Source organism: Sciurus carolinensis, chromosome 8 (assembly GCF_902686445.1).
Source record: "Sciurus carolinensis chromosome 8, mSciCar1.2, whole genome shotgun sequence".
Classification (NCBI taxonomy): domain Eukaryota; kingdom Metazoa; phylum Chordata; class Mammalia; order Rodentia; family Sciuridae; genus Sciurus; species Sciurus carolinensis.
Window position 1 is genome coordinate 22,318,380 of NC_062220.1, and position 24,721 is coordinate 22,343,100.

Genomic DNA, 24,721 nt, shown 5'->3' on the forward strand with positions numbered 1-24,721 from the left:
TCTGGCTTATTTTCCTCTTTGCCAACTCTGCTGGCCCACTGAGGAGGTCATTCGACAGGTGACCTTGGCCTCTAACCCACCTAGTGGAGGAGACACATGGGTTATATATTGCCTTGTAAATAAGGAAACACTATTTTCCAGCCCAGCAAACACAACTATGAAATGTGTACCAACACGGTGGGATCTGTATGGCATGCCATCTGTACTGCCCCTCCTGGAGGGCAGCCTTACCACCCGTCCTATGTACATAAGTTATTGGCTCTTGGCAAGGTCCCCCTTAGCTACATCAGTGCAGTTGGCACATCTGCAGCCTGGGTCTTGCCTGGATTTAGTGATTCCTAGCCACAGTGCTGCCATTCTCAATTCCTGCCGATTTCCATCAGTGCCTTCCCAAGGTGCTCATAGCAGATGGAATGACTTAATGCTGCAGCTCTGGGAGGACTCACCTCCATGACCTATTGTTGCTCAGTTACCATATGATCTTTCTATGACTCCTACAACTTTCTGAGACCTTCCTAGAACCAAACCAGAGCAAGTTGCTACCAACATATTGTGATTTGGGAAAGTTTAATCTACCCAACTCTGGGCCTACATAGCCAGGTATCAAAAATATTATTATAAAGTCACATGGTTAAAATAGTAGTTAGAGTCATGGAATGAGATACAAGACCTATGAAAAGACTCTTGATATATATAAATTAAGTATGTGATAAAAGTGGCATTTCAAACTGACAAGATCATTTCATAAAGGATGCTGATTAACACCCTGGAAAAAGTACAATATCGGGTGCTTATTTCACAGTACACACCAAAATAAATTCCAGATGGAATAAAGAATTAAGCATAAAAATGAAACTGTGAAAGAATTAGAAGAAAATACAGGTGAGAATGTATTTGATTTCAGGAAGGGGCAGATGATCTAAGTATAGCTGCAAAAGAAGATATAAAGGAAAAGATTAGGGAATTTGAGTACATACAACTTTAAAATTACACATCAGAAATTATTGTAAGCAAAATAAAAATGTAAATGATAAATTGGGAATATGGGTATGCCCTATCATGATTAAGAAAGTTTTCTTAACAGATTTTAAAAAGCTTTATAAATAAAAGGCAAATATCAGAAAATGAGCAAAGAACATGAGTGTACCATTTGTAAGATGTACAAAGAACCAAAAGGCATGTGAAATGCAAGTTAAAACAATGGGCAACAGTTGTAAAAGGTCAATAGTCAGTGTGGATCCGAGGCATGGGAAGTTACAGGCTCACATACTCATGGTAGGAGGGAAAATTGGGACACGCTTTCTAAAAGGCATTTGGAAATATGGGCCAAAAGTCTTCAGCATGGCACCACACTTCTAGAACCTTCCCCAATAACCAGACTACACAAATGCTTATTTGCAGGAGTGCTCATTTCCAACCTTACTTGGAATAGTCCAAATTCGGAAGCAATTTGTATGTCTAAACACAGGGAATTTGTCTATCAAATACATTACTGTACAGATGCCCCTCAACTTTTGGTGGGGTCCCAGCTGATAACCCTATCATAAATAGAAAATACTGGGAGTGAGAATGTGCTTAATGCAGCTAACCTACCCAAAATCCTAGCTGAGCAGCATAGCACGTGGTAGAGAGTCGGCTGTTTCCTTGGTGGCTGTGGATGACTGGGAACTAGTCTCAGCAGCCTAAAGCAATATGGTAGGGCTCAGGAAAAGCACAACATTCAAAATTCAAGTGTGGTTTCTACTGGATGGGTTTCACTTTCCCACCATCATAAAGCTGAAATATTCTAAGACAGGACATTGTATGTCAGGGACCTTCTTTATATACAGAAGATAGTCAACTACACTGCCATTCAACAGATAGTATAGAAGAGTCATTTCCAGGCCTAGGTTGAAGGTATGTTAAGCAAGAGCACCGGTTACCAAGCAGAATACAGAGTTTCTAATTAATGTTGCAAAAGGGAAGATTGGAAACATACACCAAAACCTCGGCCATGGACATTTCTGAGTGGTGCATTGCAGGGAAGGGATTATGTACAAATGACAAATGCTTTTATATACTTTCCATATTTTCTTACTCCAATAAAATATTAATTACGTTATGGGGTCAGAAAGGTATATGTTTTTTGCAGGATCCTTCTTCAGAAGTTCTTTCTAAGAGAAATATAAAATCCAGAAACTATAACATAAAAAATCAATTTCACCATATGAGTACTTTAAAAAACTTACCATGGTCAAAGATATTGAGAACAAAGTTGAAAAATGACAAACAGGCAAAATATAATCACAATATTTTTAACAGACAACAGTTAATACTCTTAGTTCAGAAGTTTCTATGAAAGATAATTCAGTTGTAAAAGAGAGAGCTTCAACAGAAAAGTCAAAGGGGAGGCCATATAAGGTCAAAACCAGACAAAAATACATGCAGCCTAACTAGTAATCAAGGACATTCAAATTAAAATGAGGTCTTTCTTCCCTAGAATACTGGAGTTTTCCAAGGATTGCTAATATCTAGCATTGGCTAAATGAGTGGACCATAGATAGCAGTGCAAATTGGCACAGCCTTTCTGGAACATCATTGGATGCTACCTATCAATGTTTCTTGCATAAACCATTTCACCCAGCAAACTCCCTCCTGAGAAGTCTATTCTAATAAATAAATGACACATACAGATGCGGATATAAGTTGGTTCATTTTGCAGGGTTATTTGGTGCAGAGAAAAATCAGGATAATTAAATGTCCATCAAAGGAAGGTTACATAAATGATAATGCATCCATACAAAATACTGTGAAGCTGTTAAAAAAACAAAGCATAGCTATGCATACAGTGACATAGTGACATGAAGGAAAGTCTGCTGTACCATTGAGTAAAACCAGAGGCATACAGAACAGTGGGCGTGCCATGCTTTGCTTTTATCTTTAAATGCATGTTTCTATATGTATTCTGTACACACATTTGTATACAACTATACGTATGTGTGTATATTACTACTTATGTTTATGTGTGTGCACGCATACAAAACATGCACATTTACACTCCTGTGTGTATGTAAATGCACGTCTCTCAGTATTCATGCTGCGTTGGTTCCAAGACCTCCTGCAGACACCCGAATCTGCGAATACTCAGCTCCCTTCCGTAAAAAGGCCTGGTCTTCGCACGTAACCTGCGGACATCCTCCTTTTTACTTTAAATCACCTCTAGATTAATTATAATACTGAAAACAATGGAAATACTATGTAAACAATGTTCTACTGTATTGTTTAGGGAATAAAGACAAGAAAAGGTCTGCACATGTTCAGTTCAGATGCAATTTTTTTTGGAATATTTTTGATCCATGATTGGTTGAATCCACAGATATGGTTCCATGGATACAGAGGGCTAACTATACATTTTTGGACAAGTGACCTGATTTTTCTGTGCCTCAGTTTCTTCACTTATAAAATGGAGAATATGTGTATATATATTGATATTATAAAGATATAAGTATAAATATGCCAGTCTGCCAGGATATATATATACATATATACATTATATACACACACATACACACACACACACACACATACTCATATGTATACTCCCTGATATACACACCCATACATAACTTTGCCAGCTTGGAAGTTGGGCTGGCTGGGAGCAGAAAGCACATCACTGAGGCATCCCAAGCACTGGGCCTAAGGAGCTCCCAGGTGAGGACCTGAGAACCTTAGGTCAGCACCAAGGTCTATGTCTGACTTGCTGGGGACCCACGGGTAGTCACTGTACCTCTCTGGACTCTGCCAGCTCTGTTTCCTAAACCGTTTGGCTGAAACTTGACCCCCACTCTCCGAATTATTGAGTGGACAGTCATGAATTAAGGGCTAAGTGTCTGGGATGAGAATTTCTCAGACCCTCTCTGGGGATCCCCCAAAAGTTTTCCCAGTTCCTGAGAGCCAGGAGGAGCCCCTGCAGGGAGCAGTCGGACGTCTCCCACTCCCTGCCTGCGGGTCCCTGAGATCCTACCGCAGAGCAAGCAGCTTTGCAGGGGCTGCGGGGCCTGGGCCGGGAGCCCCTGGCTCATGGGGTCTCTGCTGTCCTCCGCAGGATCGTGTGTGAGATGGGAGAGGCCAAGCCCAGCCAGCACGCAGGCTTCGTGGAGATCTGTGTGGCGGTGTGTCGGCCGGAGTTCATGGCCCGCTCCTCCCAGCTCTACTACTTCATGGTGAGTGCTGCCGCCAGGGCCTGGATGGAAGCAGGCCCCACAGATTTCATGACCAGCATGGTGGGACCCTCTAGAACTCTCTAGAACTCTGGGCAAACCTGGGAGAAGGGCCCCCATGCAAGCCCCACCCCCCATTCGTGTAGCGAATGGAGCACAGCCCTTGCCGTCTCGGAGACCCCGTCTGAAATCCAGACCGAGTGCCTGGCTCTTGGCTCCAGGTAAGCTGCTGGAGCCATTGGATCCCCAGCCGCCTGTGTGGCTGAATGGCTGGGTCGCATTGTAGGCGGCACGGTCTGCACATGGCCACTCGGTCTCTTCATTTGTGAAATGGGGACAATAATAGCATTTGTGAAAATTGCATCCAATCTTCCTATTCCTTCTGATGTCATTTCCTTGATTATTATCATCCATGATTGTCACCAGCAGTAATGGTGGTTGGGCCCAAACCTCCAGTCTGAACCGTCCATCCCTGGCAAGGCTGCCTGGCTAGTGGTTTGGGGGGTGCAGGGACTTTTGCAAATTGCAGGGGATGGTGGAGACATGAGCACCTCACAGCCCCGGCCACACATACCCCTCATTTCCAGAACCAGCCTTCTCAGATTGGCATGACTTCCTCAGGATTCTGAGCTGCTTTTGGAAATGGAAGCCTGAAGTGATGGATTTAATGCCTGGGCACCAAGTGCCCTGGAATGTTATGGGCATTCTGCTTCCTCCCCTCCCCTTCCGCCTCCCTCCTTCCCTCCTCCCCGCTCCCTGCTTCCTGGTTCTTCTTCCTCTCCCTTCAGCTCCCAGCCATTTATCACCTTGCACAATGCCTCTTGCTAGATTTTTTGATAAATCCTTATTGAACATTCTGATAATTGGATGGTCCTGGCTGTGGGGGTTTCAGAGGTGCTTGCGACCTGGCACGGCCCGTCCCTCAGAAGGCTCACAGTCTGAATGGGGACAAGACCCTTCATGCACAAGACTTGAGGATGGGTTCCGATTTGGTGGGACAGGACCTCAGGTAAAGGCGGCCCAGATGCCCTCCCCGCCTGGCCTGCCACAGCTCCTCCCCCAGCCCTGCTCTGGGAAACCAACCTTCATCCTGGACACCAGTGACTGTCACTCAATACATGCCGGTGACCCTTGTCAGGTATTGGGCATGAAAGCTGGCTCTGACTGCTCCCTGGCAGCCAGGGAAAGGACGGAGGGAACCATATAGGCCAACGAGCCCTGGGCTTCCCCAGCCAGTCAGCTGACCAGGTCCTTCCTGTCCTGTGTCCCTTGTCAGTGGCCCTGGATGGCAGAGTGGACAGGGTGAGGGCAGCCTCCACCTCACTAGGCCCCCGTTTTCCTTGGACTTCTGCTGCTGGTGCAGTGTGCCTCCTAGGGCCTCTCACCACTGGGACCTGCTCAGAGGACACGGCTGTGGTCATGTCGCTGTAGCCCAGTCTGGCGTCTCCATGGACAGTGTGTCCTCTGCTCTTGCCTGTTTCTGCCGGTGGCCAGTCCCTGTCGGCCCACACTCTTGACAGACTGTGGTTCAGCTTCCCCTCCTTCCTGACGTGGATCCTCACCATGTCCTGGAGTCTTACTCTGCCCGTTCCCCATATGGTCTCTTGAATCTTTCCCCTGCCTTTGGTCTGAGCCCCTGGGAACCCATCTTCCTCCATGAAAGAGCATCTTCGTCCTGAACCACACCTCGACTCCTGCTGCCTGTCAGATGCCGTCCTGGTTCCTCGGCCTGTTTCTCTGCCTCAGCATTGCTGACCCCTTTCCCTTCCCTTCTCCTTCCTGGTGGCACCAAGCCACCTCATCCCCCTTTCTTGTAGCCTGCCCACGTCCCACTCCTTGGCCTCTTCTGAATTTGCCGAGCTGGGCTGGGGAGGCCCGTAGCCCCTGCAGTCCCCACCCACCCTGGGTCTGGGCATCTCCTGCACAGCACTCCAGTGTTCCTCTTCTGGCCCGTGAGCATTTGCAGGTGACACTGGGAGCTTTATTTCTTTGCTAGGCTCTTCTTTATTTTTATTTATTTATTTATTGGTACTAGGGATTGGACCCAGGGCACCTAACCACTGAGCCACATTCCCAACCCTTTTTTGTATTTTATTTAGAGACAAGGTCTTGCTAAGTTGCTCAGAGTTCACTAAGTTGCTGAGGATGGCCTTGAACTCACAATGCTCCTGCCTCAGCCTGCTGAACCGCTGGGTTTACAGGCAGTGCCATGGAACCCAGTGGTACGTGGGCACTTCTGACTTGATTGTGCACATTACTCTCCTGGGGCCCTAAACCAGATACCCTGTAGCCCTTAGCCCTCCTAACTAAGTCATCCTCTGCAGGCAGGACACACGCTTTCCTCGGTCAGAAAACTCCCAGTGGCTCTAACCGCAGCCCAGCCTGAGGATGGGGCTAGGAGGGACCATGTTCATTAAGTAGCTACCACTTTTCCTTTTGCTCCCTTCTCTGTTCTAACTCTTATAAAGAGCATGCATGATAGACTTCGGAAGTCCCTCCCGCTGCCAGGAAGATCGTCTCTGACCTGGAGCAGGATGTGGTTGAATCAAGGGAATGAAAGGAAGCTGATGGAAAGGCGGGATTTGTCCGGCACACAGACTGGGACCTTGGGCGGTGGGCTTTTCCAGCACAAGGCAGACATGAACATGCACCAAAAGATGGGACGAGGAGAGGGAAAGAGAGGGCGTTGGGGAGGAAGTGAGATGGAGCAGGGGGCCATAGGGAAAGAGGAGAGCAGCTCCCACAAGACAAATAGGCATTGGTCCAATGGATCCTGGGCACAAAGATGCGGGTCACTTTCCTATTGAAGGGATTCTTCTGAGAACCTGCCCTGGTGCCATATGCTACCTTGGGAAGACTTCCAGGGCAGAGGATGGCGCTAGAGATGCCTGGCTTTTGGGGTCGAGTCACGGAGGCCCCCTGTTGCAAGATCTGAAGGGTTCCAGGGGGAATGAGGTGCCGGGTCCCCTTGGGTCTCTCAGAGGTGGGAAGGAACAGACTCTCCCTCTGTCAGGCTTCCAAGCGTCCTGGAGTTCTCATTGCTTTCTGCTCAGTTAAGTGCCTTGCGGTACAGAAGCCCCTTCCTCTGGAGGCCTGGGGCTGCCGGAGAGCCCCCATTCCAGGTTCCTATAGGGACTTGGGGCATGCTGGGTTGTCCCTTCTCAGAGCTGTTCCTCGGTTTCCCTGCACAATCAAGCCAGGTTTGGATGTGTGACACATTCACTCAAAACCCGAACATAAAGGCCAAGGGGCCCAGACCAGCCTCGCTGGCCCTATCACCAGCCCTGTCCCCAGAGGCCTCCAGGCAGGGCACGATTTCCCCTTTTCCTTCCACCTCCATTCACGGCGCCAAGTGAGGAGGTGGCGAACGCGCCAAATCTGATTTCCCGTGCAAGCCCAGCATGAAATATTTATGAAGCAGGGCTTGAATAATTAATAGTTTCTCACAACTCTAAAACGTATCTCCATAACAGCCTCTCCCCGGCCCGGGTAACTCCCCCTCCAGACAGCACACAACAACGACACCGCGAGACCCTGTGGGGGTGGCTTGTTCTTCCCCTGGGGAGCCCAACCCCAGGCAGCCCAGCCAGGGAGGACACACCCCAGACCAGCTGGGCTTCCTGGCATGCTCTCTCTCTCTCTCTCTCTCTCTCTCTCTCTCTCTCTCAGCCCTTCCCTACCTGGAAGCCACGTGCACAGATAGACAACCAGACGTGTCTGTGTCTCCCCTCACTTTCCCTTCCCTCTCTGGAGAGGCCAACAGGGCCCCTTTACAGCGAGACAAAGGCCCCATTTGAAAAGGTAGAAACTACTGCCACTTACAGAGCCAGAAAACCTTCAGGGGCCTTGGAGATCATCTCTTTATGGCTCAGTCCCCTAATTTTGTCATCAGAGAGGTTAAATATCTTATCTCAAGTCACACTGCATGATCCAGACAGAGCTGAGGAAGAGGGCTCTTTCCACAGCCTTATTCACCCCCTATCTTTGTCCTGGCAAACCAGTTTTTCCCCTTTTAAACCAAACTTAGGAAGACCTGGGCCAGGAAGGGCCAGGGAGAACCTGGGCCTAGGTCAGTGGGTAACCCCAGGTGTGCCCTGCAGGGGGACCTGGGCGCAGGCAGTGGACGGGCAAGCTTCCCCTGAGCTGTCACCAGATGGAGGATCCCCAGGAGAGAATGCCAGCTCTCAGAGGAGCCCAGTGGGTTCAACTTGGGTGTTGAATTCTTGAAGAGGGAGGTGGTTCGGGAAGGGAGGGAGAAATCTTCATTTAAATGCAGATACAGGCCTCTCACCTGGGACTGGGGAAAGTTTTTCCATTAAAATGCTAATGAAAGAACAAACTGCAACTCCAAATCCCCAGCTGTCAGGGCTCCTTTCCCAGCCCCCACGACAGCCCAGCTCCACATATACCCTTCCGCAGGGGGCTGTGGGCAGGCCTTAGAAATTGCTGACCCTTCTCTGTGGCTTTCTCTCACGTTCCATTTCTCTGGCCACTGGATGCTTGGGCAGCTCTCTGGAGAAGCCCATGGAAGGAACAAGTCATCTTCCCCAAAACAACAGAGACTGCAGATTGGAGAAGCAGTTGGGAACTAGAGCTCTGGAGTCATATATCAATTATGCTGCTTGTTAGCTGTGTGACCTTGGGAAACTTACTTAACATCTCTGAATATAAGGGTAAAGTCGTAAAGAAGCCTGGCACATCACATGACAGCTATAATTATTGCTATTATCAATATAAAGATGCAAATTCCGGGTCCAGAACAGTGCCTATTTGTACAAGGATAAGGAGAGCAACTCTCTTAGAGGCCACCATCTCCAAAGACTCCAGAAGGCAGTTCTGGCAGGGTAGAGGGTCCAGAGCCACCTCCACCACCCAGCTGTGTCTGAGGCCTCGTCCTTTCCTACACAGACACTGACCCTCTCAGACCTTAAGCCCAGCCGGGGGCCCATGTCCGGGGGCACGCAGGTGACCATCACGGGCACCAACCTGAATGCAGGCAGTGACGTGGTGGTGATGTTTGGAAAGCAGCCCTGCCTCTTCCACAGGTAAGCCCTGGGGGTGCGGTCAGACGGGTAACCACCCCACCCCCTGCCCTGGGAGACTTGGGGTTTCGGGGCGTGGGAGGGGCTGCCCTGGGCAGGGACTTCAGGACTCACCCTCAGAAGTACCTGCTCCCACCTGAGAAAGAGGGTGCTCCCTTTGGGAGAGGAAGGTGTCTGAGTGCCACCTGCCAGGGTCCCCTCTCCTGGAGGGCCATCGTGCTGCCCGGCCCCACGGCACCCCCTCTGCAGAGGCCTGGGCTGCCGGGGGCGCAGCTCAGGATGCACCCGGGGCAGCACCTCCCCAGCAGCTCTGAAGCCAGCTATGGCTCCCGAGAGCAGACCGGAATGGCACCGAGGCTGAGCCTCCAAAAGCAGGAGGCTGTCCCTCCCTGACACCCTCCAGCCCAGAAGGGCACGCCCTCCACGGGCCAGGTGCCACGGCAGTACAAGGCCGGCAGGAGGTGCGTCCCGGGAAGGACTGGCTGAGGTGGACAGGAGGCGGAGAGGCCAGAGTGCTCTGGTGGGGCGAGGCTTCGTGCAGGACTCCTGCAGAGGCAGCAAACGTGGCCGGGGATCCACAGCCAATCAGCAGGACCAGGGAGCCGGGAGGAGATGGACTAAGAGGCGACCCGGGAGGTCCCGCTGAACCAACTAAACAGGCACCAGGGCCATCAGTCTAAGGGACCAGGGACTCTCACCAGACCCAAGGACAAGGCCTATGAAAATGAGCTACAGCCTGGTCAAGGGGAGTCTCTGTCCCTGGCTCCCGAGCTTCAGCCCTTGCCTCTGAGGAGCCAGCCGTGGGGGCGGGGCGCTGACCCAGGACCACTGTCCCCGCTCTGCACCGGAACCCAGTGCCCTGCCTTCTCCCCTCCAGGCGGTCTCCATCCTACATCATCTGCAACACCACGTCCTCAGAGGAGGTGCTGGAGATGGAGGTGACGGTGCAGGTGGACAGGGCCAAGATCCGCCGGGACCTGGTCTTCCAGTACGTGGAGGACCCCACCATCGTGCGCATCGAGCCCGAGTGGAGCATCGTCAGGTAGGCGCTGCCCGGGGCTCACCTCACGCCGGCCCTCAGGAGCCGGGAGAGCTCGGGGGCCTGTCCTGCTTTTGGGATTGCTGAACAGGGTTGGTTCTAAACACCTGCAAATGAGCCCCCGCTCCTGCAGGGGCTCCCCGCTTCCCTGGGAGCTACCGCCATGCAGGGCCCTGCCTGCAGGCACCCGCTCCCACCCATCCTTCCCTCTACTGCACACTCCCCGGGCACAGAGTCTGGGCCGTGCTCTTTCAACACGCATGCACTGAACAGGTGTCCCAGGAACCAGGAATTTGATGCTATATAGAAAGACCCTGGGCAGGGACTCAGGGCCCTTCAGCCATACACCTCGGGCAAGTCACTCTTCCTGGGCCTCCACCTCCTGAGGGATTGGCCTGGAGATTTGGAAGCTTGGGGATCTCCAGTGTCTCCAGTGGCACATCCCACACCAGAGGTGGAGCTGCCGGCAGACAGCGTGTGTCTGCTTTTCGGGTCCTGGAGGAGGCAGAGAGAGGCACCGCAGAGAGCATCCTTTCTACAGGGGAAGCACCGTATGGGGTTGGGGGACAGCAGTGGGGGGAACAGAACAAGGGCTTGGGGTCTGAAGGAGGAGGCTCAGCCTGACTCTGCTGCTTAGCAAGTGACCTGAGCAGTCCTACCCTCCCTGGGGCCCCGGTGCCCCTTCTCTCAACTTCCTCTCAAGGCAGCTGGGAGAATTAACTGAGATGCAAACTCGCATGGTAGACGGTGCCCAGCTCAGCTTCCTCTCTGCCCCCTGCTCGGTGCCCAGTCCTTCTCCTGCCTGCTCTAGCTTGCAGGGCCGGGGCTGGAGGAGTGAATGGGGACAGAAGTGCTCTCCCAGGGTTTGGCAGGGGCAGAGATGAGGTCTGTCCAGAGAGCTCTCTTTAAGCCAGGAGTCCCCGGGGCCAAATCTGACTGGCCACCTGCTTGTGTAAATAAAGTTTTGTTGGAACACAGCCACCTATCTGTATTGTCTACTGCTGCTTTCTCACTACGAGGGCAGCTGAGTGATGGCAACAGGGACCTCATGGCCTGTGGAGTCTAAAATATCTGCTGTCTGGCCCTTTACAAAGGGAGTTCTTCACCCACTGCCTCAGCCCAGAGGAAGGGCAGCCCGGCTGCTGAGATGTGGTCGTCCCTGTAGTCCCTCTGTAAGGCCCACACCTTAACGCCATGATCTTGAAGCAGATAAAGAAGACAAGGCACATAGAGGAGGGAGCAGCCCATGGAAGGCCACCTAGGGCTTGGCCCCAGGGCCTGCAAGGCGAGGAGGTCAATGCAGCCCATCCTGCTCGCTCCAGAAGCTCTGCGACTCTGAGGAATCCCAGGCTGGTTTAGTTCAGTTCTTCCTCATGTCATTGTCCCAGAAGTAGAAGTGTCCTCCTCCCTGGCACTCAGCAGCCATCTCATGTCACGCCACCTCGAGAGGAAGGTCGGGGACATGTCCTGGGACTGTCAGCCTGCTCCCTCGTGTTGGCTCAGGTTGAGGGAGTCTGAGGACGGGGTGGTCCTCTGCACTAGGGGACTATGACGTCACTCAAGGACGTCATAGGGACGTGTGCAACTATGTGTGGGATTGGGGACTGAGAAGACCGGAGAGATGGCTGGACACCAGCCTATCAGGTGGACAGGAGAGGTTGTGTGCGTGTGTAACTGGAAGTTCAACCTGGGCAGATGGACAGATGGGCAGAAAGCAATGTGGGGTGGGTGCGGAGGACTCCTGTCCACGGAGTGTGTACCTGACTAACCTGCTAACCCTGTTTGACAGCAGGGTTCTTCTAAAGGTGCTCCTGACAGGGAACCAGGTTCCTTGCTCTCCCTCGGGGAGACCCCAGGAAGGCAGCCAGCAGAGAACCGCGCCCACCCCTGCCAGTCTCGGCCTCCTGGGGAAAGGGCGGTGCCTCCTTCAGAGGCTTCACCCGGATGAACAGCCTAAGTCCTCCCAGTAGCAGTCTGTGCCACCCAGGGTGTAGGAGGCCTGTGTCCCCAGTCATCTCAGTTTGCATTCCTGGGGGAGGTGTCTGTGCCTGGCCCCTGCCTGTTCTGCACCTCAGCCTCCCTGAAGCCTCCAAGGCAGAAAGCAGTAGCACAAATGTCCTGGGGCAGGGAGGCTGTGCTCAGTCCCCGGGGCCTGTGGGGTGATCTGAAGGAGGCTTCCATTGACTGGGGCCAATGCAAGAACGTCCCCGGGGGGGACAGACAGGCTAGGGGAAAGGCTCTGGGGTTGCAGAGAACCAGTTGGTTCAGGTCAGGGGCCTCAGAAAGCCAAAGGGTTGTGCTGTCACCTGGGCCTCCACAGGTGTCCCTGCTCCAAATGAACTTGGCCAAGGATGTCCAAGCCATCTGGTCATCACTGTCTTCCCCTGGGCTGCTGAGACACGTCCCTGCCACCACGCAGCTTGTCATCCTCGCCCCCAGGGACATTGTCCTGCTGCCTGGTTGCCATTGCTCCTATTGTTATAGCCCCTCCTCCTCCTCCCCCTCCTCCTCCTCCTCCTCCTTCTCACCGGGTGCCATTGCTTCCCCTATGCTGCTCATTCACACACCCCTTTCTTTCTTCCCGGGCAGTGGAAACACACCCATCGCTGTCTGGGGGACTCACCTGGACCTCATACAGAACCCCCAGATCCGTGCCAAGCATGGCGGGAAGGAGCACATCAACGTGAGTCTGGGGCTGCAGGGCTGGCAGCGGCTGCCCCCGGCACGTGGCCTCCCAGAGGGTGGGGGTTTCCTTCTCAAGCACACATGCAGCTCCCCGCCCATACACAGGCGACCTACAGCACGTGACACCCCTGAGTTCCGGGTGGTGGGGCAGTGGGGAGACAGGCCTCGGGGTACAGGCTCTGGGGTTTTCTGGGGCTTTCAACCCTTACTCTTGCATCCTCTGACCCCGTGGCTGCTTCCTGGGTTAGAAAACACCCAAGTCATTGCCATGCCCCCTATAGGCAAAGCCACAGCTAGGTGACAACCACCGAAGGCCACCCTGAGTGCCCAAGCATGGGGTCCCATTCCCTCATCCCAGTCCTCCTGTGTTAGCCCCGTGTCGTGTGCACAGCTCCCCGGAGACCAGGTGCGAGCCTCCGGGTGCATGGCCTCCCCTCTCGGGCTCCTCCCACAGATCTGTGAGGTTCTGAATGCGACCGAGATGACCTGCCAGGCTCCAGCCCTGGCCCTGGGTCCCGACCACCAGTCGGACCTCACCGAGAGGCCTGAGGAATTTGGCTTCATCCTGGACAATGTCCAGTCCCTGCTAATCCTCAACAAGACCAACTTCACCTACTACCCCAACCCTGTGTTTGAGGCCTTTGGTCCATCAGGAATCCTGGAGCTCAAGCCCGGTACCCCCATCATCCTAAAGGTAGGGCGGAGACTGGGAGGAAGGCGGCCGCTGCAGGGAGGGAGTGGGATTCTGGTCATAGGGAGAGGCCAGAAGTCACAGGCTCCTGTCAAATATTGTGACTGGATCCCTTGCAGAGGTTGCATTATAGCCCAGAACTGTCCTTCTAGGCTTGATCTGTCCAGGGCAGGCACATCCACCCAGGTCACTGGATTCCCAGATTTTGTCTTCAGAGTCCAGAAACTGGACAGTCAGAGGTCCACACTGCATCCTCCTAGGAAGCCCTTTGCTAACCACAGTTAAAGTTTCTTTGGAGTATGGATTATAAGTTAGCTTTAACTCATATGACAATTTGAATCAAGGGGTAGTGATTGATGACAACTCTGTGTTGAGAAGGATTCTGAGGCTACATTAGGAATAAGTTGAATGAGAGTACTGTGATTATTGATTTCTCACTGGGAGGAAGGAGAATGCTGTATTAATCAGCTTTCTGTTACTATCACAAAATACTTGAGGCTGAGTACTTACAAAGGAAAGAAAGTTTATTTAGTTCACACTTTTGGAGACAGAAAGTTCAAATAGTATTGTACTGGTTCCCATGAGGGCAACATAGTGTGAGAGGAAGAGATCACATGGTGAGACAGGAAGCCAAAGGTCAGGGAGGTAATGCTGTCCCTCCAGGCCCCTCATCTTAAAGGTCTCACAACCTCTCAACTTTGCTGTACCAAGGACCCAGCTTCTGGCATGTGAACCCAGGGGGGACAAACCACCTGCAAAGCTAGTAGGTGCTGTAGATGTTTTCGGACTTATCACTGAAGGAGGACTCTCCGCCCACTCTCCAGCATGGCGGGATGTCCGGGTGGCCAGTGTGGCCCTGACCCAGGGGTGAGAACTGGGGCCTCCTGTCTGTCCAGGGCAAGAACCTGATCCCACCCGTGGCTGGGGGCAACGTGAAGCTGAACTACACCGTGCTGGTGGGGGAGAAGCCGTGCACCGTGACCGTGTCGGACGTGCAGCTGCTCTGCGAGTCCCCCAACCTCATAGGGAGGCACAAAGTGATGGTGAGGCTGGGGGAACCCTTCCCTTCCCTGCGAGGAGCGCGCGAGGGATGCTGGGAACGAGCGGTCAGGCTACATCCGGGCCTGCGGTGAAGGCTCCACCCAGAGCCCCGCCCCTGCTTCCTCTCCAGACCCACCTCTCAGCCTGTCCCCTCTGTGCTCCCTCTTGCCCGCTGTGCCCCGCAGGCCCGCGTCGGCGGCATGGAGTACTCCCCGGGGATGGTGTACATCGCTCCCGACAGCCCGCTCAGCCTGCCGGCCATCGTGAGCATCGCAGTGGCCGGCGGCCTCCTCATCATCTTCATCGTGGCTGTGCTCATCGCTTACAAACGCAAGTCGCGGGAGAGCGACCTCACACTGAAGAGGCTGCAGATGCAGATGGACAACCTGGAGTCCCGCGTGGCACTGGAGTGCAAGGAAGGTAACTGAACGACCAGAGCCAGGTGCACCATGCGGGAGGCTGTGAGTGTGTGTGTGTGTCCTCAAGTGCATGTGCACCTGCCACTCACACCCCAGCCAGCAGGCTGGAGAGCGGTGGGCGCACTGGGACCAGGCACCTACTGCTCAGCCTCCTCACCAGCTCTGAGCCCATGTTGCAGAACACAGTCCTCTCCTAGCAGTCCTACTCTGGTAGCCTCGGGTGAGTCACTGGCCACTCCAGTACCAGACTGGGCTCACACCTCACAAGAGCAGCCTCTAGGCCCGGCATCCTAGCAGAGTGGCTTTCACTCTCTCCTTCCGGGGAGACCTGGGGTGTCTTGACATGACGCGTTCAAGCAATCCTCGGCTTACTTCCGTCAGCAGGAAGGGAAGGCTGCAGGGCTGATCTGCAATTTGGAAGGAAGAGTGTTTCACAGCTTGTATTTATAAAAATCACAAACACTACTACGAAGTGAAGTCAGCCACACTCAGCCCAAGGAGGAAGCTTAGGAGTCAGGCGCTCGCTCATAACCCCAGGACATCCTTGTGTGAGTCGCCCTGGGAGGAAGGATCCCAGCCAGGTCTCTGCTGACAGTGCACACGCGGAGTGAATCTGGCCCAGTACCTGGGCTCCGCAGCACTGACTCCCACCAGGAAGCCGCGTCCGTTTTCCATGGGGAAGTGGATCCATTCGGTCCCCTCTGCATCCTTCAGCTGTCAACACGGCATCTGCCTTGTGGGACTGTTAATTACTGCCTTTTATTATATTTACGCTGCTTAATTTTTTCTCCGCAAAGTACTCTTCCCTCTAATTAGGTGTAGTGATTAGAATCTCTTTTATGTGTGGCAGGCACGGAGGCTTTGAATGTTGGAGGCGCGGGGTGACTTGAAGGAAAGCTGCAGACCCATCAAAAGCCCACTCCCTCCTTCTCCTCCAGGGTAGCGGAGGGGAGGGCCAAGCCAGGCTCCTCCCAGAAGGTCCCTGGGGAGGGAGGCTCAGCAGGCAGAGGGGAATCCAGCCCAAAAGTAGAGGCCAGGAGGGAGCTGTGGCTTCTGACTTGGGGCACAGCTGTGCCACCAGGGTGGCAAAAGGGATTCTCACTGCAAAGGACATGCAGGGCTGGTGGTGGAGTTCTTTCCATGGTGCTGGGGCTAACACCTTCAGGGAGACCACACTGTCACTCACACCCAAGCTCAGGAGACATCCAGCCTGGCCCTGCCTGGGCCTGGCCTTTGGATGTGTAAGCACACACCTGTGTGGGCACGTTTCCCTCCCCACACTCGCCAACATGTTTGCACACTCACATTGAGACACGCACCCGTGCACACACATGCTCACACACAGTGGAGGGAGTTCTGCTTGGCCGCATTAGGGCTCTCTGTTTCAGAGTCACTGCACGACAAGGACCCCAGTGTCCACGTGGACAGCAGAGGTGGGAGGTGCAGGAGGAGAGGAGCAGTGGAAGGGCGTGGGGCCGCTGCCCACGGCCAGGCCTCTCCCAGGTCCTCTCTGTCAAGCCTTAGTTCTCTCCTGGTGCCAGGACCAGCTGACAGCTGTGGTCCTGGGACCTGGAGGGGTGGAACTCCACCAGTGTCAGTAGGAAGGGTAGACAGAACCCTGTCCCCCCCTTCCTGGGGTGCCTCATCTGGCTCACGTGGCATCATAACCCGTGGGCACTGGGCTTGCTTTGCAGGGGCCCTAGACACACGTTGAACCCCTCTGAGCCCACAAAGCATTTTTTCCCTGTTCTTAAATTTATATAAACAGAAAGAAATATTGGCTAGTCCATGTCCACTGGCTCTTCTTCTGTGCCAGCATGTGCGGATCCATCCTGGATGTGTGTATACGTGTGTGTGTGTGCATGCACGCATGTGTGTGAGCAGGAGGCTGAGTGCCTCACCTGAGTACCTCTGGTGGCAGAGGGTGACCCCAAAGAGGATGTGACGGCAACTTTGGTGCTGTGTGACAAATATTCCTGGAGGCCAGCTGGGGCCTGGCGACTGTCCATCGGGAGGCCCAAGCTGCCTCCACAGGCGACAGGTAGCAGCACCCACGCTGGGATCATAGTTCATCCAGGTGGCCTCCCCTGAGGCAGGAAGGAAGGCACACCTGCCTTCCTGTAAGGGATGCACCTTCCCCGTGCGGATGCCATCCGTCCCCATCCTGCACATCCAAGGCATTGCTCATGTCCCGCAGGGGCCTGGATCGGGGCTCTGAGCATTCCTAGCTGGGGTAGCTCTTGGACCTGCCCTGTCCATGGCCTCACGGGCTTCTCTCCTTGCCAGCCTTTGCTGAGTTGCAGACAGATATCCATGAGCTGACCAGTGACCTGGATGGAGCTGGGATCCCCTTCCTAGACTACAGAACCTACACCATGCGAGTGCTGTTCCCAGGAATTGAAGACCACCCTGTGCTCCGGGACCTCGAGGTAAGGGGTGGTGCTGGGCTGGTGTGAGACCTGGACAGCGTGGTGGCAGTCTGCAAGTCCAACCCCCTCCTTTGGAGATGAGAAAGCTGAGACCAGGGAGGGGCATACCTTACCTTAGGTCCTCCAGCTTGTGGGCACCAGCTGGTCCCTCTGGAGGAGATGGGGCCAAGCCAAGGGAACCTCAGAGTAGTCCTAGGGGGTCATGAGCCTTTGGGGAATTGAATGGACATTAAGGACTCTCTCCCCAGATAAATGGTAGCTATATAGAGAAACAAGAAATATGGCTGATAAATTGAGGGCGTTCATGAACCCTCATTTAAAAAACCACAAGGTAAAGGATTTTTATCACTTCGTTGGTGCTCAATAAATGTATAAGGGATTTTACCACTTGGTGCTTAGTTGGGAAAGATAAGTGATGCGGAGGGAAGGGGGGATGTGAATGATAAAATCCTAGCCATCTTTCTACCAGCGGGACCTCATCTTCTGAACACTTTATCCCACTTACTGTCTAGCGTGGTATCTGGCTTATGCATATATTCATATTATGCTTTGTTCCAAAAGAGCTTTGGAATGGCTTATAAAGATAAATACCAGAGAAAACTGAAAAATATAAATGAGGAAACCAGGGCATAATAATAATCCTGAGGAATGATCACTATTAGTTGACTGTCACCTAAGTGCCCACACAGCTTTAAGCACTTTGCATAGATCCATTCATTTAACCACCCAGAACCCCTCTGAGTGGGTGAGCCCATTTCACAGGTGACAAAACTAAGGGAACAGAGAAGGCCAGTGGTTGTCTGGGGCCATGCAACTGCTGGGGACAGAGGCAGCGGTTGAGTCTAGGCACTTAGACTCCAGCATGCTTGCTCCCTACCCCAAGCCTGAGCACTTGACCTTGAGGGCACCACAGCAATAACCTACCTGGGACTTCTGGATACTCAACTAGGATGGAAGGAAAACCTGCAGCTGAAGCCCCCGTGGGAAAGAAGAGTAACTACAAGATTGACGGTGTCCATAAAATAAAAACGGACCCTTTTCTTAGGGCTTAGGAGGCATTGCCAATATTGGAGCCTGAGGAGTGTTGCTTGGGTTCTCCAAGGGTTGTGGCAGGCAGTGACCTCGCAGCACATGCACGTGCACGATTGTGCTTGTAGCACACACTTTTGTCCCTGCTGCTTGTTGAATGGAGCACACGTGTGTTTCTATGGCCAGGGGGTGGGTATTTTTGTCGAGCGGAGGCTCCCATTGGCTCCTCAGCTGATTGACACCGTGAAGCATTTTCAGAGGCTGTAGGCAGCGGGCTCTCAGTCCTCACTGGTGACGTTACCTCTTCTGCCCACATCCGTATATGCGTGGATTCTCACGCAAATCATATATCACATTAAAATGCCAGGCGTCCCTGAGGCTTGTATCCGCTGCAGCCTTGGTCTGGCTCCTGGGCTGTGCTCCCTTCTCTCGTCCCCTCGTCTCTCCCTGCCTTTCACCTTTCCTCCAGCCTCCCCTTTATTTGCAACAAAACACCGGGTCTCATGGGGCACCGAAGGGTATGCAAGTTCTAGTTTAAGAGAAAAATGGGAGCAGGGCACAGTGGTGCGCACCTGTAGTTCCAGCTGCTCCTGAGGCTGAGGCAGAAGGAGTACAAGTTCAAGGTCAGCCTGGGCAATTTTGAGACACTGTCTCAAAATCAAAAAATCAAAAGGTTTGGGAGTGTAGCTCTGTGGTAGAGTGTTTTACTAGCATGTGCAAGACCCTGGGTTCAATCCCAAACACTGCAAAAAAAGAGCCATGGACTGATGGAAAGACAGGGTGGCTGTGTCTGTGGACACATGCATGCTCTGCTCTGCTTTGTTAGTTAATCTTTGGGAGTCCACCTTCCAGCCTAGGAGGGTGCCTGGCAGAGTAGACACACAGGAAATGGTGAGCAACTGAAGAACTGAATGTCTGCCTGTCTCTCTGCAGGAGGGTGGAATTGGCAGTCTGGGGTGGGGGTTATACTCCTCTGGATGGGATAGAGAAAAATCTAGGACTTCAACTAGGATGGATATCCGTACTCATTCTCCTTTTTTCACTAGTTCAAAACTCACTTAAGTAAGTTTCCTTTAAGGATGTAACTGCTTAATCTTATTTTCTAAGACCGTGTCAAAGCTGAGCTCCCTATAGGCCAGCCTGAATGCTTTGGGGCAGGACAGTCACCTCCCACACAAGTTTTCTCTTGGGAGACACACGCGCACACCCCCACATTTTCTACCCAGACTGTTCGTGTGGCCTGCTTTAGCATCCACTCTTGTTCCTCACTTGGTCCCACATCGTCTTGCCTCCCTAGAGAGTCTCAGACTCTCAGATCTGGCGTGGCACTGGTTTGGCATATTCTCCAGGAACCGTTAAGGATGATGTCCCTCAGATGGTTACTGTCCCTCAGGACCTGATGGGTGGCCATGCAAGTGGACACTGTACTGCTCCAATAGAACCACTCGTTTGTGGACCACCCGGAGCGGTTCACTGCTCAGACTTCTTCACTGTACATGTTCAGCCCAGGTCCAGAATGCAAAAGACTTCCTCTCACTGCCTTTCTGCACTGAGCCAGGTCCCAGCCGAAAGCTGAGGGGACTCCTATCCAGTGGTACTCCTCCAGGCTCTATGACCAGTTTTCCCTCTATGACCAGTTTTCTCAGAGGAGCCAGATGGGAACGACCATGACCTTCACCTCCAGTGAGAGGCACTGCCCAGTCAGAAAGGAAGGCTTGGGCACCCTGCATGTCCTCTCCTCTCACCCTGCCCTGGCCCCTCTGGCCTTATTCTCCAGCAGTAGCCAAGTCCCCTCCCCAAATAGGGGCATCTCAAGTTACCCGATGAACACCATAAATTCTACTCTCTACCCAGAAAACTTGCAGAGTCCTTGCTCGGCATGGTCTCCGGTCATTGTCTCCTCACTCTGTGGGCTCACCATCCACCCCAAATGAGCTAATGGCACATAAGACACCCCCAGAGCTGCCCACCAACCACAAGTCCCCAACTCACCACCATCTGGCACAGAGGACAGAGAGGGATAAGACTCAGGACTGTGGTGTTCTGCTAATCACCCTGCTGACCTGTACTCCTCTTGAGATGCTTCCCGTGGACATACCCCACCTGGGCTCCAAACCCATGGCATAAATCACACATGTCCTCTCCTGGCCTGTTTCCTCACCTGGCAACGTCACATCTCCCCTCAAACAGGACTCCTGTCTATTTTCTTTGACTTTGTCAAAAAGGGAGACTTTCTGATCCCAGCCTCCTGCTCTCAAGGACTCACTACCAGCTTCACTCCTGTCCCTGAGTAAGGAGCCCACAGACTGGCTAATCGTCAGGCATAGGCAGGCACCAGCAGGTCATGTGACTATAAAAGAAAATTATAGCAAAGTATACGTAACATGAAATTTACGTATACTATGAATTTTTAGGAACATAGTTGAATACCTAAAAATAACCACCATTCATCTCCTGAACTGCCTCTTTCCAAACTGAAGCATTAACTCCTGGTTCCCCCTCCAGCCAGCCGTGGGCAGCTACCCTCTGCTTTCTGTCTGTGAATCTGCCTACTCTGGGGACTTCTTATGGTGGAGTCACACAGTATTGTCCTTCTCTGTCTGGCTTATTTCACTCAGCATGTTTTCAGGGTCCGTCCATGTGGCCACAGAGCAGTGTCTTCATTCCCAACAAACTCTTAGTTAACTGCTTGTGGACAAAACCCCACTTTTACTGCCCTGTCTTCAACTTCAACATAGCCTAAGATGATGTGAAACTCAGGAATCTTCTGTGGATCATGGTTTTATGCATGTGTTCAATCCATTCTGGCTACTGGAGAAGTTTCTCCCTCTTGGTGTGGAAACATTCCAGGGGAAGCTTCTAGTTGATCTAAGGCAGCATTGCCCACCCCTGAAGTCACCTGTAGAAGTGTGAAGAGGGAGGTGTCCTCTTGTGCAGTCTGTCCTGCAGGTGGATCACCGGGCCCCCTCTTTTGTGTCCTACTGGGTAAGTCCGGGTACCCATCACATACCAGTGGAAACATGGAGCCGTCAATCACTCTCCCAATTTCACCCCCTCACCAGCTCTAAACTCTAACCTGTTGGGCTACAATTAAAGTTTACTATCCAGTTTTATATTCACAGACTTCAACTAAATTAGAGAACCATCTGTGAATAAAGGAAGTCTTGTTTCAGAGTGGCACTGGCCTGGCGGGGAGGGCGGCAGGCTACTTAGCAAATTGTTCTGGATACTCTTTACCAAAGTACTTCCCTTCCATCTCCTCCGTCCATAAAAGAAGGCATCTACCTTGTGCACCCCAAGACAAGGGATGCCATGCATTAGATGTCACGGAGACTCCTGGGCGAGAGGAATCTGTGAGATGCAGTCAGTGGAGTGGGTAATAAAGCTGCTGCTGTTAACGTGCACATGGTACCTGCCAAGCACTTTACATACATTATCTTATTTAATGTTCGTAAAACATTATGACATCGGCACTCATATTCTCATTTTATAGATGAGGCAGTAGACCCCAGAGGTGACGGAGCTTTCCTACACACACACGTCACTGTGGTCTCCAATGCCAAAGCCCAGGCTGCTGGCCTGGATGCTGTTTCCTGCAGGTGGCTGTGCCAAAACTCTCCTGCCCAGGGCCCCGGGCACTACTGCCCAGGTAGCATCTGTGTTTTCCAGAAAGTGCAGCCGAGTCAGGAAGCCCAGAATGCATGTCATGGCCAGTATGCCATCTAGCTGTCCCTGTGACCTCTTCCCCCTCCCCGGGTGCCATAGTGGCAAACCTGCCCATGTCTGCCCTCCCGTGACAGCCAGTCTGAGCTGCTAGAAGCCTGGCATAGGAATGCTGCAGGGAGAAGCCAGGGGCAGGGCTAGACGTGGTGAAAGGTGGGGCATGGCCAGGCACTAGGAAGCCAGCCAAGCTTGGGTTTAGAAATCCAGCACAGCCCTTCACCAGCTGGGTGGCCTTGGAACAAGGCTGGTAGCTTCCCTGGCAAGGTCATTAGAAGACTTCATTGAAATAACGCACGTGATGTGCCCGGCACTTGCCCTACATGAGGTGGGGGCCTGACAAATGGCATTTTCTGGTTTCATTAGGGTAAGTTATAGCAGTGCTCCTTTGAATGGGTTGAAGGAAGTCCAGCGTGAGCATGTGCTTACGTAAGAGGGTCACAGAATGCGGGGAGGCCAATGGGTGGCAGACGGGTGGCAGATTGAGGCCTGGCCATGGCAAGGTGAGGCTGCCACGTGTCCCTTGCCAATTCCTCCGCAGCCCCCAGGGGAGTGGGAAACGAGGGAGCCGGGCATGGAGTGAGCAGAGACTGGGCCCCTTGGGGAGCAAGGGACTCTGGTGGGTCAGAGGGCAGTTCTGAGAGCCAGGATGAACTGCACGGTGGCCCTGGCCAGCACCTGCGGTACCTGTTGGCTCTGGCAAGGTCCCATCTCTCCCCTGAGAACTGGCCTTCCAAGTCCCTGCAGCCCAGCAAGACAATTGAGAATGAGCTGGAAGCCTGCGTGTTTTCCACCAGCTTCCGGACCATGGTGCTGCCGATGCCAGGCCACCAGGAACACTGCATGAGGGCGCTGCTCTGCAGGGTGCAGGGTGGGCCCACAGTGCCCTCCACAGAAGGGCCCTGTGATCCGAGGTGGCCTGAGGCAGCGCCTGGGCCCATGTAGCAACGCCCTCCTGCCCGCATCCTACCCTGGGCCTGGAACACAGGGGCTGGGTCATGAATGCTAGGGACCGTTCTGCTACCTCCTGGGACCCCAGGTGGATAGGCTCTCCCTGGCAGCCTCTGTCTTTGCCAGTTTGAACCTCAGGAGCGCTTTGTCTCTTAGTCCCTGTGATGCCCCAGGAGATGGGAGGATGGGGCACTGACTGCTGGGTTCATGGCCTGGCTGGCTCGCTTCAGTCCTGGAGTCTTGGGAAAGCTTCTTACCCTCATGGGGTTCCTGGGGTTACCGCAGGGCCTGCCCTTAGTGTGCCTTGTGGATTAAATGAGTCAATTATTCCTAAAGCACATGGAACAGTATTTGGTGTAGAATAAGATCTAGGTGCATATTATGTGTTACTTATCTTCATTTTGTTGGTGAAATCAAGTCTACCAAGGGTCCCACAGCTAGTAAATGATGGTGACAGAAGTGAACTCAGGTTCCACCAAAGCTTAGAAAGCATGCTCTTTACTGCTGCCTATGTGACAGTCCTCAAAAACCCATGTAGCTCCCCACGGGGATCCGAGGGCTTCCCTGGGGCGATTTTGTAGGTCACCTTTTGTTTGCTCAGATGCAGACACATGGAGCAACACACAGGTTGTCAGTACACAGGTCAGTGACCTTCCCCCAAGTGAGTCCACCCACCAAGCCAGCCCTCCAGGGATCCTGTGTGCCCCTTCTGGACACAGCCACCCCCCAGATAACCATTTTCCTGCTGCCACTGGTTCATTTACCTGCCTTAAGTCTTGACTTACTTGAGTTACGTCTGACATTTCTCATTCAGTGTGTTCACAAGGCTCATCCCTGACAGCATTAGGCCATGCTGTGGTTGCTGGACTCCAAAGCTCCTGGTTTGGGGATATTATGGACAGTGTGCTGTGCGTATTCCTGTACATCCCAGAGGTGTGCCCTCTGTGCCCAGCTCGGTGGCTAACAGGTGTCTGCTGAGTGCATAGTGTACCCTAGCTGGGCTCTCCCAGGAGCAGACCCTGTCGGCAGGAAGGTAGAAAGATCTGTGTGCCCTCCTCTGGACAGAGTGGGTCTCAGAAGGTGTCCCAGCACAGGCAAGAGTCAGTGAGTTCTTCAGAGACTGTTGGGCTTGACCTTCCCCTTTTCTGAGTCTGAACTTAGGCCCCCAGAGAAGTGAAAGGACTTGTCCATGGTTACGTAGCAGAGTGGTGGCAGAGTCCACGTGCAACACAGAAATCTTGACTCAGACCACTTGCCTGTCCACAGGACCCATGGGGCAGAAGGGAGAGGGTGTTGGGTTAGCCAGAGGCCCGGTCCTGGTGACCCATCAGCAGAGTGCAGCCACAGTAGCCCTGCACGCCCAAGGCTCCCCACAGGAGCATCGGCACCTTGTCACCCCCTCCCCACCATCAGGAGGAGCTCGGGTGCTGGAGTCCAGCAGATGCGGGTTCAAATCCCAGAAGTGCCATTTACGAA

The 24,721-nt window shown here is 53.0% G+C and overlaps 1 protein-coding gene across 2 annotated transcripts in view; it reads left to right on the forward strand.

Annotated features, from left to right (window-relative positions):
* Positions 1 to 24,721, forward strand: part of Plxna4 (plexin A4) — a 433,305-nt gene that overhangs the window by 369,198 nt on the left and 39,386 nt on the right. For both annotated transcript variants that reach the window (XM_047561306.1, XM_047561307.1), the window contains exons 14-21: positions 4,085 to 4,202; positions 9,108 to 9,244; positions 10,119 to 10,283; positions 12,870 to 12,963; positions 13,420 to 13,659; positions 14,553 to 14,699; positions 14,883 to 15,117; positions 17,403 to 17,545. In XM_047561306.1, the coding sequence (XP_047417262.1) occupies positions 4,085 to 4,202; positions 9,108 to 9,244; positions 10,119 to 10,283; positions 12,870 to 12,963; positions 13,420 to 13,659; positions 14,553 to 14,699; positions 14,883 to 15,117; positions 17,403 to 17,545 (1,279 nt within the window). The remainder of the gene's footprint in view (positions 1 to 4,084; positions 4,203 to 9,107; positions 9,245 to 10,118; positions 10,284 to 12,869; positions 12,964 to 13,419; positions 13,660 to 14,552; positions 14,700 to 14,882; positions 15,118 to 17,402; positions 17,546 to 24,721) is intronic.